Source organism: Phaseolus vulgaris, chromosome 11, assembly GCF_000499845.2.
Source record: "Phaseolus vulgaris cultivar G19833 chromosome 11, P. vulgaris v2.0, whole genome shotgun sequence".
In the NCBI taxonomy this organism is placed as follows: Eukaryota; Viridiplantae; Streptophyta; class Magnoliopsida; order Fabales; family Fabaceae; genus Phaseolus; species Phaseolus vulgaris.
The window spans coordinates 31,349,075-31,366,307 of record NC_023749.2 but is presented as its reverse complement, the minus strand read 5'-3'; the positions used below and the strand labels follow the sequence as shown (position 1 = coordinate 31,366,307).

The 17,233-nt window shown below is 33.4% G+C and overlaps 1 protein-coding gene and 1 long non-coding RNA gene across 2 annotated transcripts; both read left to right on the top strand.

Annotated features, from left to right (window-relative positions):
• Positions 1-5,341: 5,341 nt before the first annotated feature.
• On the top strand, positions 5,342-7,703 carry LOC137831410 (pentatricopeptide repeat-containing protein At3g58590). The gene has a single exon (XM_068639083.1). The coding sequence runs from the start codon at positions 5,368-5,370 to the stop codon at positions 7,552-7,554; it is 2,187 nt and encodes a 728-aa protein (XP_068495184.1). The 5' UTR covers positions 5,342-5,367; the 3' UTR covers positions 7,555-7,703.
• A 270-nt stretch (positions 7,704-7,973) lies between these two features.
• Positions 7,974-9,623, top strand: LOC137831421 (uncharacterized). The gene is made up of 3 exons (XR_011084426.1): positions 7,974-8,313; positions 8,485-8,815; positions 9,420-9,623. It is a non-coding gene; the product is annotated as an uncharacterized lncRNA (long non-coding RNA).
• The last annotated feature ends 7,610 nt before the right edge of the window (positions 9,624-17,233 follow it).

The window sequence follows — 17,233 nt, the reverse complement described above, 5'->3', positions numbered from 1 at the left end:
CCTGACTTGAACAAGCAATATCCCTAACCTCATTAGGGTTAGAATGTGTTCGTTCGGAGGACTATGTAAAACATGAAGGAATATGAAGAGACTCTGAAGAATCCATAACTAGCCTTTTAAGACAAGATTGAAGACTCAATAAGAAGCTCAACAGTTGGAAATTTTTTTAACTCTCGGAGTTGGAGCAAGCAAGTGAAAAAGTAAGAAAGTTCGAAATGAGCTCCTATTTGTAGACTTCTAGGGACGAGGGAACGAAACATTGTCTCCTTTCAAATCTTTAGATTCGTTTCAATCCAATGGGTCACAACGTTTGCACTCAAATTGACACGGTCAAGTGGATTGTTAGATCTCTTAGATCAAATAAAGTGAAGCTCAAATGAAGTGCTGAAAGACATGCATCTCATCTCTGACACTGCATTTAATGCGTAATAGTCACTTCATACCTCAAAGTACCTAATAGTCACATCTAGACTCTTTTGAATAATGTTTCATCGAGCCTAGGGAGCAAATGTACCGGTCGGAGCTAAACGGGCCACATCACTCAGCCTCGGTGACCGACCGACCAAGTGATTACATTAAAGAGCAAATAAAGGTGATGTGAGTTGATTTTAAGATTTCACATTTTATGTGTTGCACTTTGTTTATGGTTTAGATTTTAAGCAAAATATGGTGAGAAACTCAAAGAAGATTCCCACTGGACATGAACTTAACCAAGAGGATAAGTAGGTGTGAAGGTTCACTTCTAGAGGGCAAAGAGAAAAACACAATATAAGGTGATGATGATGAGGTGCTAAAATTAAAATAACATAAGATGGAATGAAGCAAGATGATGACTGAATAAAAGAAATGAAGAACAAATAAGCAAATGGAAATGGAATTATGGAAGGCCTAATGGAAGAAAGAAAAAGAGAGAGATGAGAGAAAGCTTATGGAATGGAAGATGGATCACGCCACTTAGAAGGATGGGAGCTTCCAAGATAAGTGGTGAACAACCTTCACTTGAAGTGCACTACACTCACATGATAAGACCCAAGAACCTTTAGGAGACTCAGTTCACTAAACACTATGACAAAGTTTCTTTTCTATTCCAAAATTCAATGTAAAAATACATGAGGCAAGACACCCTTTATATAGGAGAGAGTGACTTAGGCTCAGTTTGGATTGAGGAGGAGATTTGTGAGGAGGGGAGAGAGTGGATTTGTGAGGATTAGAGAGGATGTGTGAGGTTGTTTGGATTGAGGGATGATAGAGAGGATTTGTGAGGATGATTTATTGTAAGTTTAAAAATTTGTCCTTGTTATTAAAAATATTTGAATAATTAATTATGATTCTTTTTGTGTGTAGATTTGAATTAATTATTTTTTTAATATATAATATTCATAATTACTTATATTTTATAATAAAAAAATAAAAAATATAATAGAAAATATTTTTGTGTTACACTGAAATAAAATTATTAAATATATTAAAATTTATGAAAATAATATTTATTATTATATTCATTTATTATTTTATATAACTATATATATTTTGTTAATATTATATTTTTTTCATTATTTATAATTGTATGTTGTTATTAATAGTATAATTAAATATTTTTTAAATTATAAATAAATTTATGTAATATTTAATTTTGATATTGTAATAAAATGCATGTCCAAGGATATTTTGGTAAAATACATCCATCCTACATTCATCCTCACAAATCTCTTCATTTTGTGAAGAATGAAAAAAATCACTCACTCTCTCCCCCATTCACTCCTCCACTCTCAAAACCCTTAAAACAAACACAAAAAAACACCCCCTCCCTCCTCCCCCATGGAAACAAACACACCCTTAAGGAGCAAGAGTGAGAGGGGTAGGAGTGTCATTTGTGAGAAACCTTTTAGAAGGTAGGTCAAAGAAACCCTAAATCTAGGTGCACATGACATGAAAGGTGGGCTTGGCACAAGTCCAAATTACTAAGCACACCCTACTCAAATTACTAAGCACACCCTACTCTAGATTATTCTTCTATTTGGACCCCCAAAGTGAGCCCAATTTATTTACATAAACTTGTCCTTTAAAAGGACTAGAAGAAAGAACATTTGATGCTCTGACCTATGTTCAGTTCTTCTTTTGTTGAGGTCCTTCTGAAGTTTGGTGGGGCCTTGTCTTGGATGCTGAGATGATTGACTTAATTGTGAAGTTTCTATTGTGTCCTTAGTCACATGTTTGTCATTAAAGAGCAAATAAAGGACATGTGAAAAATATGGTAACATCCTAAATATCAGGGTAACACTCCTATAAATTCGGGCAGCACCACATTTGAGAACTAGGAGATAAATCAACTAATACTGTTTTATTAAAGATACACATAAGATACGACCCATGAATGAAATAGCCACTACTAAACACTATAAATAAGTCTTCTACATAAGAGTAAGGTACGTTTTTATCAATATACATAATCCACTCTTATACAAATACTTGATCGTTGAAAAACCTTTTCCAGGTTTACTCTCGACCAAGTTCTAAAAAGCAAATACGAAAGCGAAGAAGAAAATGGAGCGACCAAGGAATTAGAAACAATTGATCGATAACATGTACATTTAGGTATATACAAGTACAAAATATAAATCACAATTTTATTGAAATATAATATTAGTTAATAATAAACTAATATATGCACTTATATTTATTTAAATTCTTATATTATATTAAATATTGAGTGAATATTATCTTGAAACATAAAACACAGTTTTAGTGAAATGTAACATTAATTAAAAAGTGAGAAAAAAAAAACCAACCATCTACCATCATCGATCGCATCACCATATCCAGGCAAATCAACGAATCAATTAATGAATCATTGAAACCATACTCAGGTGAAAAACATAACAGTGCCTGCAACAACTATAATTAAAAAAACGAGTGAAGTGATTTTTTTTATCGAAAAAAAAAAATTAATGGAAGTATTTTAGGAATATGGCAACCTTTATACAAACTGTTTGTTTGAGAGAGATTAATAATAATGATTCCCTCTGCATCAAGATTTTAAAAACAATACATCGAGTTTAAAATTTAAAAATTAATTATACACTTTTGTTTAGCAAAATACCCTTAAAAAACGGTTATAATATAAATAATATAAAGTTGTTGTACTTTAAAAATAATATTTGAATTAATTTTGTTTCATATACTTTTGAAAATAATTATTTTTGAATATTTTTTAAAAAGTTAATCATCTATTTATCTTTATCTAAATTGCAAGTTGTTTCATTTTTATGGAAAGTCTAAAATTTAAAAATAGACTTTTTTTTAGCAAAATACACTTAAAAATGGTTATAATATGAATAATTTCAAAGATAAAGGGCTCAAGCCAAAATGAATCAACGTTAGGAGCAAGAAGATTTTTCTAGGAGTCTAAGCCAAACTAATCCTATCTCATGACTAATATTTGACAGTGATTGGTAGGATCTGGAGTAAATCCCCGACTCTGCAATGTCAAGAAGTTCAAGGATTGAAGATTAAAGCCCAAAAAGAATTCTTAAGGATGAAGAAAGTCAATTCGTCGAGTGGATTGAACTGCACTGAGTGAATCATCAATCTTCTTAAATCCCTTTTAATCCCAATTCTGAAATCTATAAATAGGGACCTTGGGGCAACATTCTAAGCATCGAGAGGTCTCAAGAAATTAAGAGGAAGAGGAACTAAAAGGTACCAAGGAATACCAAGGGGCAGAGAAAAAGGTTTGGAAAGATTAAGTGAGATCCTTATAGAGGCTTAGATAGAGAGGTTCTATTGGTTTAGGCTCCGAGAGTCTAAACTTCAAAATCTAATCAAGCTAAGAAGGCCAAAGCCTTAGAAGAAGTGAAGGATGATCTTTGGAGGAGGAAAACTTGAAACCAAGCTGGTAACAACACTCAAGGATCCATGTTTGTTGTGTTTACTTATCTTGAACTATTACTGTAATATCTTATCATGAGTTGTTAAGTTTATTTCGTTGCGATTGGATGGTAATGTGATATTTTTGGAGTTATTGTTGTTTATATATTCATGTTTCTCTTTTATATTCAAATTCATTGGTCTGGTAGTGTGCTTAATGCTCAATTGTGAGGAACAATTATTGATTGTCCATAGGGCATGGATGACACCAGAAGGTGATTTCATGTTGCTAAACCTTATTGCTCTAGATAACCTTGCGCAAGGGATCAATTTGGTTTGGCCAAAACAAAAACAGAGATTTTTTAATAAAACATTGTATTTATATATAATAATAACAAAGGAAATTCACAAAGCTATTCCAATTCCAATATCTGTGTTATATTGTTATTTCCTTGCTTCAATGATTTGTCTAACAATTCTCCTCTCGATTTAAATATCTAGTATTATTATTATTTATAATTACCATTTACAATTATTATATATACAAATAATTTACCAATCATATATCACCTCAACTTAAAAGATAACTATACTTTCATAGTATTATTAATTTAATGTGGATACGAAAATTCTTAGTTGTACTAAAATTAACTTAATCCGTATCTCTTACTTAAAACATAGTAATTATAAGTGTCAATAAAGGATGAATTTGTCACACAACAGGTGCTATCTCTTGTGACAGCTATTTTATTTATTTATTTGCTAAAATGTCTAAAATAACCTAGGAAAATCCTATTTATTTTTTGTTTATTATCTTCTATGTTAAATAAATTATTCAACATTTTCTTACACTTATAAATTTTTTAATTTTCTTTATTTATATTTAGTTGTAAATTTATTAAATTGAAAATTATATATAAAATGCAACATTGTGGACTGGAATTTTTTTTTTGTAAAATTAATTATGAAAATTTATGCCAAATTCATGGGATGGATAATTTGCTTCAAATCATATCAACATCTTATTATTATCGTGGAATTATGTATTTTTAATTTATTGTTAAAATAATAATTTGACTCTACACACGCATTTTTTTCTTTTGTTGTTTTAATAAACTTATTCAGTGGTTCATTTTATCTAACACATAAACATGAATAAAATATAACAAAATAATCATTTACTTGAAATATTAAGAGAAATTTGGATAAGTTATGTTTTATTAAAATTTTAATATTTTGTAATCATTGTATACTGCTATAGTTACTTTTCTCTTACTTATAATCTTCCGACTTAAATTTTAATATTTACACAAAACTTTATTGTTTTATAATTAATTTAATATTACTATTAGGAGTATTAAGTTTTAAATAAAAATAATGTGGATAACTAGATTTAATAAAATTAACAGTTTGAGATTTCACTGGGTCATTAGTGTACCGAATTCAAATAAAAAAAAACAGAACAATAGTAACAATGCGCATGAAGCATAGTTTAGCTGCATGAGTTGCCATGGACAGGGTCTCCGACATGGCCAGCTCCTCCTCAATTTACTCGAAGCGTGTTCCACCATTCGGTCCTCCAACACCGCCAAATGTCTCCATGCACTCTCCATTACAATTGGTCCCATTCCAAAGCAATCCATTTTCATTCACAACAACATCCTCTCATTATACACTTCCCTTGGTGAAGTGCTCGATGCACGCAAGATGTTCGATGCTTTGCCCAACAGAACAGTTGTCTCGTACAACACACTCATCACTGCTTATTGTCGACGTGGGGATGTAGATGATGCATGGAACCTTCTCTCCCACATGAGGGGGAGTGGTTTTACGCCTACCCAGTACACCCTCACAGGGCTGTTGTCGTGTGAATTCTTGAATCTTTGTCAGGGTTCTCAGTTGCAGGCTTTGAGCATCAGGAATGGGCTCTTTGGTGCTGATTCTTTCGTGGGTACTGCATTATTGGGCTTGTTTGGGAGGCATGGATGTTGGGATGAAGTTTTTTCTGCCTTTGAATATATGCCCCAGAAGAGCTTGGTGACATGGAACTCCATGATATTCTTGCTGGGGCGTAATGGGTTCGTTGAAGAGTGTAAGATTTTGTTTCATGATCTTGTGAGGACGGGGATGTCTTTGTCGGAAGGTTCTTTTGTTGCTGTGTTGTCTGGACTTGTTTATTCTGAGGAGGATTTGGAATATGGTGAACAGATACATGGGTTAATGGTCAAATGTGGGTTTGGTTGTGAAATTACTGCACTTAATACTCTTATCAGTGCGTATGTCAGGTGCAAAGCAATGTTCGCAGTGGAAAGATTGTTTGAGCAGGTTCCTGTTCAGAATGTTGTATCCTGGAATACTGTTATGGATGCATTGGTTACAAGTGAGAGACCTATGGCGGCATTGGAGTTGTTTTTGAATATGGTAAGCAGTGGATTGATGCCAACTCAGGCCACGTTTGTTGCTGTTATTCAATCCTGTAGTAGCTTGAGAATTCTGGTATTTGGAGAATCTGTCCATGCTAAGGTAGTCAGGAGTGGTTTTGAGACTGATGTTGTTGTGGGTACTGCATTGATAGACTTCTATGCCCAATGTAGTAAGTTTATTTTAGCTCATAAATGTTTTGATCAGATAGAAGAGAAAAATTTGGTTTCTTGGAATGCTTTGATAGTGGGTTACTCAAACATTTGCTCTTCCACAGCAATTCTATTGTTACAAGAAATGCTCCAATTGGGTTATTCCCCAAATGAGTTTTCTTTTTCTGCTGTTCTCAAGTCATCTTCACTGTCTAGCCTTCATCAGCTACACGGTTTGATTATAAGAGCAGGGTACGAGAGTAATGAATACGTATTAAGCTCTCTTGTTTTGTCTTACACCAGAAATGGTCTCATAAATGAAGCATTTTCTTTTGTCGAAGAATTTGAGAACCCACTTCCTGTAGTCTCATCTAACATCATTGCTGGAATCTATAACAGAACTTGCCAGTACTATGAAGCAATAAAGCTACTTTCTTTGCTAGAAAAACCCGATATTGTGTCCTGGAACATTGTCATTTCAGCTTGGACTCGGAGCAATGATTATGACAAAGCTTTTACACTTTTCAAGCATATGCATTCAGCATGCATCCGTCCAGATAGTTACACATTTATGAGTGTATTATCTGGGTGTACCAAACTTTGTCGTCTGGATTTGGGTAGTTCTCTACATGGACTTGTTATAAAGACTAATCTTGGTAATTTCGACACATTTTTGGGAAATGCACTAATTGACATGTATGGGAAGTGTGGAAGCATTGATAGCTCAGTGAAAGTTTTTGAAGAAATTATGCACAAAAATATCATTACATGGACAACTTTAATCACTGCACTTGGGTTGAATGGTCTTGCTTATGAGTCAGTAATGAAATTCCGAAACATGAAAATGATGGGGTTGAAGCCTGATGCATTAGCACTCAGAGCAGTGCTTTCTTCATGCAGATATGGTGGATTAGTGGAAGAAGCCATGGAAATTTTCAGGCAGATGGGAACTAGTAATGGGATGCCACTAGAACATGATCATTACCATATTATGGTTGACCTACTGGCAAAAAATGGACAAATTAGGGAAGCTGAGAAAATCATTGCAAGCATGCCTTTCCCACCAAATGCTAATATATGGCGTAGCTTCCTTGAAGGCTACAGTAGGCAATAACTTGCAAATTGACTTATGTACAGCAAAACTTAATTAATCTTGAGACAGGTGCACCGAACATATTTTGCTGTTTGGTACTTCAACCTTTAACTATGGACGAACGTGTTTGATTTTGCTTGTTTTAAAGAAGAAATCTCCTTTCTACACAATAGCTTTTTATTAAAAAAACCATTATTTCTCGAAAAATGAACCACTCCAGACACGCAAGGGTTAACCCAAATGCAAGGTAGGGGAACAATTAAAAGTTTCTCTGACGTGATCTTTTCTGTCCTTTTGTAGCCATGTAAATTAAATCCGTGCCATTCATCCCTTTTTTGTGCATGTTGTGTATCCTAGGTTGTGTGTTCCTGCTTATAACTCAAAATTCTAACTCATCATATCACGGACTTAGTTATGAGATTCATATGTTCCTTTGGCAGCGTCCATATTGTTTCCTCTGGAATCTGGATATGGCTGTTTGCTATCATCTCAGTCATCACATAAGATTCATTCATTATAATCGTTCCTAAGAAGTTTGTTTGAGACAAGCGCACCACAGCCAAAATGGAAGATCCTCAAACCAGCAACAGTAGTTGCTCGTGACAGGTGAGTGGGGCTGAAACCACCTGCAAAACAGTACAACGCTCAAATAAGGTATTTCAGCAAAGTAATAATACCAATGAGTGTTACATGCCTTGAAGATGGAGCTCCTAGGTGTTTATAAGCATTGGATGGAAAATCCATTTGCCACTTACAACTCCCATACCTGCCTGTTACTAGGTAACCATGCAATTGTATTAGGAGTGGTTTTTGAAAAGAGCAATGATATATAGACACTTATATATCATATACTCAATCAATTCCTCTTATTTCTTTTTATCTATTTTTTCATATATCTCATCATATCAATTATTATATTTATTCTTTTTCTATCAATATGCTGTTGGACAGGTAAAACTAGAATCAAAGTCCTTAAAGAAAGTCTCATAATCAAGTCTTCTAGAAAAAATAGTTGGAAGGAAAAACTTCACGAAAGTGAGCAATCTGGTTTTCCTTTATAGATTATCCATTGATGAAGTTGGTGAATACTTCACAAGTAACAATATCAGTGTCCCAAAAAATATCTTTTTATTTTTCGTTTTTTTCTCTAATTGCATAACAGTTTAATGTTCACAAACTTTTTCTTCTTGAAAATGCTCCTACCATGGGTTTCCCGCACGAAATGCTGGTTTCATCGGCTTGTGATTAACAGCTCGCTACCTTGGGCCTCGGTTTATCCAAGGTTAGTTTTTTGAGGTGGATGGTATACATAACAAACTTCAATTAGGCAAGAACATGTAATCTTATTGGGCCTAACTGGGCCTAAACCAGTTCAGAACAACGGTTTTTTTTATCAATGCTTTGACGGGCATAGAACGCTGAATCACATGGAAGAAAATCTTAGTGACCAAAAATAGAACTTTGTAAAGAGAAAATCTTGGGTGCATTTAGTAATTGATTTTGCGTAAGTTATTATAAAAAAAGACATGTTTTTTTGTTACTTAATGCTCATGTGTCAAGTAATTTAAGTCTCCTCATGCTTGTTTACCTTACATGTGATGATAAGTCTATTTTAGAGAACGAACATGGCACTGAATATATATCACAACATATATGCTTCTTTTATTGTTGGGTTGCCGTTAATTCAGTTCGATACTATTAAACATATAGGGTGTTTGACAATATCTTGTAAATTTTTCTCACTTTATTTCTAGAGGAATTATCCTACAATGTCTTGAAACATTTGTGTTTGTGGAAAGGTCAAACCAGGCTAAATCTGATTTCTCTTTATTTCTGCTTTCTCGATAACTGATTTATTTTCTCACAAAATAATTATCTTATGACAGCAAAATGGTAAAATGTGCTGTGTGGAAACAAAATATGCCTGTCATCGGATAAGCATATTCATGGGACGATAGTGGATATGCTGCCAGTAAAAAGTCACTAGTTCATCAGATGTCGCTTTCTGTATGTCCTGACACCACATTGTGGTATGAAGTTCTTGACCTCTAAATATAATATGGTATCTATGATTTATTTGTGCCATAGCTAATTCCTCTTTGCTTTTCTTGTAGAGGTAGTTGTTTATCACCATATCATTATTCTTCAGTCATTCACAGTTGATTTGCTTAGAATAAACAAATGCTTTTGCTTGATGACATTAAGAATGAATGGAGTGGTGGAAGAAAAAGAAAGAAACCTAGTAATTATCAAAATCATGCATATCCATTTTTCTCCATCCCCATCCCCATCCCCTTTACCTTTCTTTTATTTTCCCCACATCTCAACACTAATCAACCAAATATTTTTTTTATCAGAAATAAAAAATCAATAAATGAGAACCATTTCAGAGGTAGTCCAACCCTTATACATAAATAACAGTATTATTCTCCAACCAAAATGCAAAAAGACATTAACGAATCATCCTCATACAGTACAAAGGATTCAGAACCCAATTTGAGTAAGGAAAGGGATCACAACTAGACTTTGCGTAAATTCAAAACCAAACATTTACTTGCGTCAAAGCAGACACTTCTACCGCATCTGCTACTTCCCGGTTGAAAATGACAAATTGAAAATGACAGTTTCTATTTTTCCAAATTTCGCAGTATTAACCAAATCATATTTTAAGAGAAGTGTTAGCAGTGTTTTTTTTTTTACATACTCTTTGTGTTTTATTAAAATTTATCAAAAACTATAAAATCATAATTTATGTTCTTTAAATAGGGAGTAAGATTTAAACAGTTTTGTGTTTTCAATAAATTTTAGTCAATAATAATGTGAGAGAGTGTATAGTTAATAATTCTCTAATTCTAATCTTTCAAATTATTACTCTTGAAATTTAGGAATTATATGGAACGGATCAAATAGAGTGCATGGGTTTGATTATTGAAATTTCACCAAGCTTCGTTTGGTCTTTTTGATTAGACTTGATCCACGTCTGCTCAAAAGCTTGTTTCTTTGAAACTTGAGTTATAAACCTGTGCTCAAACGCATTATTACACAACCCCCACTTTTACTTAGGGATCAACATTGTAAACATTGAGCAAATATTGAAATTTATCCTAATATTTAAGAGCAATAATATTTTATGAGTTACTACCTTTGGAGTAAAACTCATGCATAAAATGACTGATTGTAACACTTGGAGAACCAATATTAGTCTGATGGTGATAAATTGTATTTTTACTGTGTATCGCAGCAAATCGTATTCTGTAGCCATCTCTACGTACTTGAAAGTTGTTATTATCTAAAATCAAAAGAACAAAAACGAATGTCTATAATGGGAAAAAAGTGAAAGTTGTTGATTCCTACGCACAAAGGACCATGCAAAAGATGGTGATTAAAAATGAAATTAATCTTAGCTTACCCTTCTATTGTTTTAGTGCCTTAATGGTTTTGCTTCTTTATAACTTGTAGTAGTAGAGTTGGAATGTCAAGTTGAAAGACAAAAGCTAATGAACTATTTGGTTAGTGAATAAATGGAGAAGACAGGAACCAAGCAATTTAATAAAACTTAGTTATTTGAATCAGAAAATTTTGAATGTAAGAAAAGAGAAAATGAAGAAGCAAAAGTCCTTTGTTCTACCTTTTTCCTTCTTTTGCTAATATTAAAAAAAATTATTTTCCCTCCACTTTTGTCATAGTGGAAATTTGTAGGTTACACTTTCAGACACTGTTTTCTTTCGTCGTTTACTTTTCCAATATTACGGTGCAGTTTAATTTTCAAATATCTATAAATCTAGGAAAGGAATTATGAATTAAAAAATGGAGCAACTTCGGATAAAAGCTCTTGTTTGCATGTAAAAGAAGCACTTACCCCATTTATTCTTATTTGCCCTAAACAAATAATAACACCCCAAGAATATTTACTTATTAATCTGCTTTAACCTTAGGGTTAATCTTTTGAGGTAGATAATGTCAATCACTGCTACTTTTTGTGGTTTTAAAATTGAAAATGGTGAGGTTTAGAGAAGCCTTTACCTCTTTGAAATATTTAACTTTATTTGTTGTGGAAGACAGTTATTTATATTGTACACTAATACGTCCTGGTGCTACCTTTTTTCACCTCTAGTGCATTGCATTTTCAAATTATTGCAATGATGTGACTTTGTAAAAGGTGGAGTTTGAAAAGTGTAAATTTTCCAAATTGTTTTCGAGGTTTGTTTTTACCATTTGGTGAAGGAGTTATGAACAGATCAATTGGGGTTGTTGGCCTAGACACAAATCAGACATGTTTGAGTTAATTAGTGTGCTTTGAGCAAGGTTGATGCTAAGAATATAGCTGATTAAATCTTCATCGAGGATGATGACAATGTAATTTATACTCATAGATAAACTAATCAATATTCTGCCACATATTACTCTCAGCCACACACCTTAACATTATAATCATCATCTACATCACATGAGAATTCACACCTCTTCTTAGACAAGATGAAAATAATTATAATGAAATTATGAATTGTTAAGTTATGAGCTTTTTATTTATTTATTTATTGGGTTTTTTTGGCTTTAACTTCAATTTCATTTTTTTTTTTACATATTAGTGCGTTTTTCATGTTTCAAAATAGATTAATCCAATACACATTTATCTTTGTGTGCTTCAATGTTTCACTATACCTTTCATGAATCTCCATTATTCATCATCTCTTACCCATAGTATGAAATCGTATTATACTATTAGAGTGAGTTAATCTCGCTCTGTTCCACTTCCCTCTTCCTATTATTTCCAGTTTACCATGTTTCTTCCTTTTTTATTGGTTTCGTCTTTTTTATGGATCTTTCACAAAATCCGTCTAGCCATTTTTATCTTCACCCAAAAGAGAACTCAGGTACTAATATGATGAGTCCTCTGTTAAGTAATGCTAACTATCATTCTTGGAGCAGAGCTATGAAACGTGCTTTACTTTTCAAAAACAAATTCAAGTTCGTTAGTGGAGAAATTGTCGAACTTCCTCGTGAAGATGTCATTTACGATGCTTGGGAATGATGCAATGTCACATGGTGATATTATGGATTATAAGAAGTTTGTCTACTCAAATTGTGCAAATGTATATTGACAATGTGAAGGATTTGTAGAAAGACCTCAGACTTTCAAGGAGTGACCATTTTCACATATTCAATCTTCTTCAAGAAATGAATTTCATCAAACATGGAGAAAGAAGTATATCATATTACTATACCGACTCCAACTTGTGTTTGTAATGTCAAATGCACCTGCAATCTTGTCAAGACCATTGTTGAATACAAGGAACCAAAAAGTATCATGTGCTTCTTAAAAAGATTGGAAGATGTTTACAGGACTGTGAAAACCCAAATCCTCCTTACCGAACCTTTAAGAAGTCTTAACAAGTGTTTCTCTTGTTTTACAGCAAGAAAGACAATTAAATGGTGGTGCTTTTGAAGATGTCAAGTTTCCCAAAGAAAGAAATCAACAAATGCAAGTTAACAGTGTTAGTCAAGATCAGTTCAAGAATTCTAACAAAGAAAAAACTTATGGTCATACTTGGAGAAATCAAGGTTGGGAGGATGTAGGTCACAAGGTAAACATTGCACCTTCTATCACAGATTAAATCATACTATTGATGAATGTTATTCTAAACATGGTTTTCCTTCATGGATGAAAAATAATAATCATGCTTCAAACTACTCTTCATGCACCTACAAGGAAACCATAGCTTCATTGGAGCTCTCCTTGATCCATTGCCTCCATTAGCTTCCGCTAAGTTCCTCCAAAATTCAAGAAAAGATGTAATCAACTAGAAGGCACCTATTAACCTCATCCATATTCCCCCTCCCCCACGAATTGCAAGAGATCAACTCCCTCTAGCCTTTTACGTTGTGATGACTTTTTACGGCAAGTGCACCGCGTTTGTCAGAAGTAATAATTGTCCCTAAGGACGGATATCGATCCCACAAGGAACAGTTAATTATCAAGTACAATAATCGCTAAATATAGAACAAAACAATTAAAAGTTATTGAAAGTGGTTGTGTTGGCGATGATCAATAAGAAAACAGACAAATAATTAATTCTTTCAATTGGAAAAATAGGGATTAGGTTTCATCTCTCTCACTCTCATGTATTTTGATTAGCATGTCAATATTAAGTTCTTTAATTGATATTGATGCCCGTATAAAAATCATTTATATCGATTCCTCGCATATAAAATTCTTAAGAATGTTCCCTAACTATCGATCCCTCGCATAATTATAAGAACAACTTAGAACGAAGCTCAGACGTTAATAGCAATTAACATTTCAAGTCTATTCCTAGCACTTAAATATGTTAAGTATTGTTGTTTAGGTCCGAACCCTAAAAATACCTCCCGGTCAGATTTAAGATTCTCAATTTGTCACGGAAAATTAAAAGTAAAACAACAATACCAATAATCAATCAAGAACTGAATATTAATATATAAAATATCACCTCAATACATAAGAGTTTGAGCAGATTACTCCCAATCTCAAAGGGTAGAATTAGCCACGCATACTTCTATCACCTTCCATTCTCCCAATTGGGTTACAATTCACTCTATGGTGTTTTCCTCTCAATCTGGCACCCTAAGGTTGAGCCTCTAGCCCTCTATTTATCCTAGTTTTCTAGGGTTAGGTTGTTTATTGTGTCGCGCTAATGGGCTAAATGATAAAACATAAAAAAGGCCCAATCTTTCTTTGCATCTTTTCCATTCTGGGACCTTCTATCTTTATCTTTTTAGCTCAAATCATTCATCTTTAATCCAAATCTCCAATCTTCCTTAGAAATCTGCAATTAACACCAAATTTGGGAATAAAATACTCTTATTCAAATAAAGATCATAAAAAATGTAAAAAGGTATAAATTCATAAATTAGGGATTATTTTATATGTAAATTAGCAATAAATCCTCATAAGTGCCTATATTTTAATATGAAATATTACTGAAATTAGACACTTATCACGTTGTGGAGCATGGACATAGTAAGACTCTTTCCTCTCGCAATAGGACAACAAATATTTTTGTTTTGGCCATTGACTATTTCAAGAAGTTGATCAAGGCCGAACACCTCGCCAAAATCACCGCCAAATAGGTTCCCCATACCCTTATAACCAAACAATGGAAGGCAATTCACCAACTACAAGCTCGATAAACTCTACAACAATCTTAGCATCAAATACAAGACGAGTTCCTTGGAGCATCCTCAAATAAAAGCCCAGGTTGAGGCAACAAAGAAGGTAATATTTATCGAGTTGAAGAAATGCCTAGAGGCGGCAAAGGGGAGATGGATTGATGAACTTCTAGAAATACTATGGGCATATCGATGTACACCACATTCTAGTATAGGGATGACACCCTACAACCTGACATATGACACCTATGTTATGCTCTTGATAGAAGTTGGCAAGCCAACCCTCAAAGAAACTTGGCCGACTTTGAGGATAATGTCGAATGTGTCTGAGATAAGCTTGAACTATAGTAAGAACTCTGCGACAAAGCCAAGATACGAGAAGAAGCGTGCAAAAATAGAGCAGCGAAGCGCTACAATACCAAGGTGAAACCAAGGCTTTTCAAAGAAGGAGACCTGGTATGGAGAGTAAGGAGAAAAGTAAGGAAGGACACAACCAACAAAAAATTGCGCCAAATTGGGAGGGGTCTTTTCGGATAAAAGAATGTTTACAAAATGAAGCCTATCAAGTGGAACACCTAGAAGAGAGGAGCATATGAAGAACTTGGAATGCCACCCACCTCAACTTTTACTATAGGTAAACTTGTATTGTGTACTCTTTCCTATTGACAAGATTTTTTCCCTAAGTTGGATTTTGGCCTAGGAACCCTAATGAGGCACACCAACAGAAACATCCATTTAGATGACAGTTTTTCTTCCAAATAGTGAGCATGCTCTCGACCAAGGTCAAATTCACCAAGGTGAATCCCTACCGAGAAGCCGACTCAACCTCATCATTGGCTGATACAACCCAATTAGACAAGGAGATAACCAATGAAACAATGAACACTTCACAATTAAGTCAGTCATCTCAGCATCCAAGATATGACCCCACCAAACTTCAGAAGGACCTTAGCAGAAGAAGAACTGGACATAGGTCAGAGCATCAAATGTTCTTTAAATTGGGCTCACTTTGGGGTTCAAATAGAAGAATAAGATAGAGTATGGTTCACTTAGCATAAATTGGGGTGTACTTAGCATAAATTGGGTTTGTGTCAAGCCCACATTTCATGACAAGTGCTTCTAGGTTTAGGGTTTCTTTAACCTACCTTCTAGAAGCTTTCTCACTAATGAAACCCCAAACCTTCTATCTTGTTCTCCAAGATACTCTCTCCTATAAGTGTCTTGCCTCATGTATTTGACACATTGAATTTTGAAAGTAAAGAAACTATGTTAGAGTGTTTAGTGAGCTGAGTCTCTTATTATCTTTGGGTCTTATCTTGAGTGTTCTACACTTCAAGTGGCGGCTCTACACCACTCATCTTGGAAGCTCCCATCTTTCCAAGTGGCGTGATCCATCTTCCATTCCATAAGCTTTCTTTCATCTTTTTCTTTTTCTTTTTTCTATTATGCCTTTTATAATTTCATTTCCATTTGCTTATTTGTTCTTCATTTTTTTATTCGGTCATCATCTTGCTTCCTTCCATCTTATGTTATTTTAATTTTCACACCTCATCATTGTCATCACCTTATATTGTGGTTTTCTCTTTGCCCTCTAGAAGTGAACTTTCACACTTACTTAACCACTTGGTTAAGTTCGTGTCTAGTGGGAATCTTCTTTGGGTTTCTCGCCATAATTGTTAATCCAAAATTCATAAACAAAAGAGTAACCCATAAAATGTGCAATCTTAAAATCAACTCATATCATGTGGTATTCAGAGTATGGTTATCTCATGCTTATCTTTTCTGAGTTGATTTTCTACTTTAAAATTCCAGAACATTTCAATTATGTCTTTATCTTCCAACAATTTAAATTTCGCTTTTATCTTTAAGCACCTTTCAATTTTGCCTTTAAATTCTTGTCATTTATAATTCCGCCTCTTTTTTTATTCATTAAGCAATTTAAATTCTGCTTTTGAATTATTTATGTCATTTTTTATTTCCTTGCTTATTTTTGCTTTAGTCATATGTTCTTAGTGTTCTAGGAGTCTTTAAAACCTTTCTGCTTACTTGACTTTAAATTGTGAAGAATTAAAAACAATTAGAATTTTTTTAAGTGGTTGTTGATTTAGTTTCAAACAAAGAATTCAAGTGATCATATGAATTGAATCCCAATGTATTTGTGAAAATTGAAAGTGAATTAAAATATGAATTCCAAGATTATGGTAATTTTGAATCCATAAAACAAAAGCAAAGACAAAAAAAGGGTTAGTGCAATTCACTTTTCAAATTCAAAATTACTAAAAAGAGGATTCTTTTTATGTGACAAATTGTTTTCATATTTGTGGAATTTTATCCTTCTTGCTTTTACAATTTCTAAGAAAATCAAAACTTTATAGTTAAAAGTTTAAGTAAGTTTCTTTCGAGTCTTTTAAAGTGTTTTTCTTGTTTCTCTTGTTTTAAGTTTTTTCATTATCTTAATTCCAATTTGGTTTAGCTTTCTTTCTTTTATCTTTTGTTGCTTGTCTTCAAATCTTTATTAAAGTTTTGTTGAGGTTCTTTGGTAAGCAAGTGT

Coding starts and splice junctions, on each gene's coding strand:
- LOC137831410 (XM_068639083.1), top strand. CDS start 5,368: ATGAGTTGCCATGGACAGGGTCTCCGACATGGCCAGCTCCTCCTCAAT.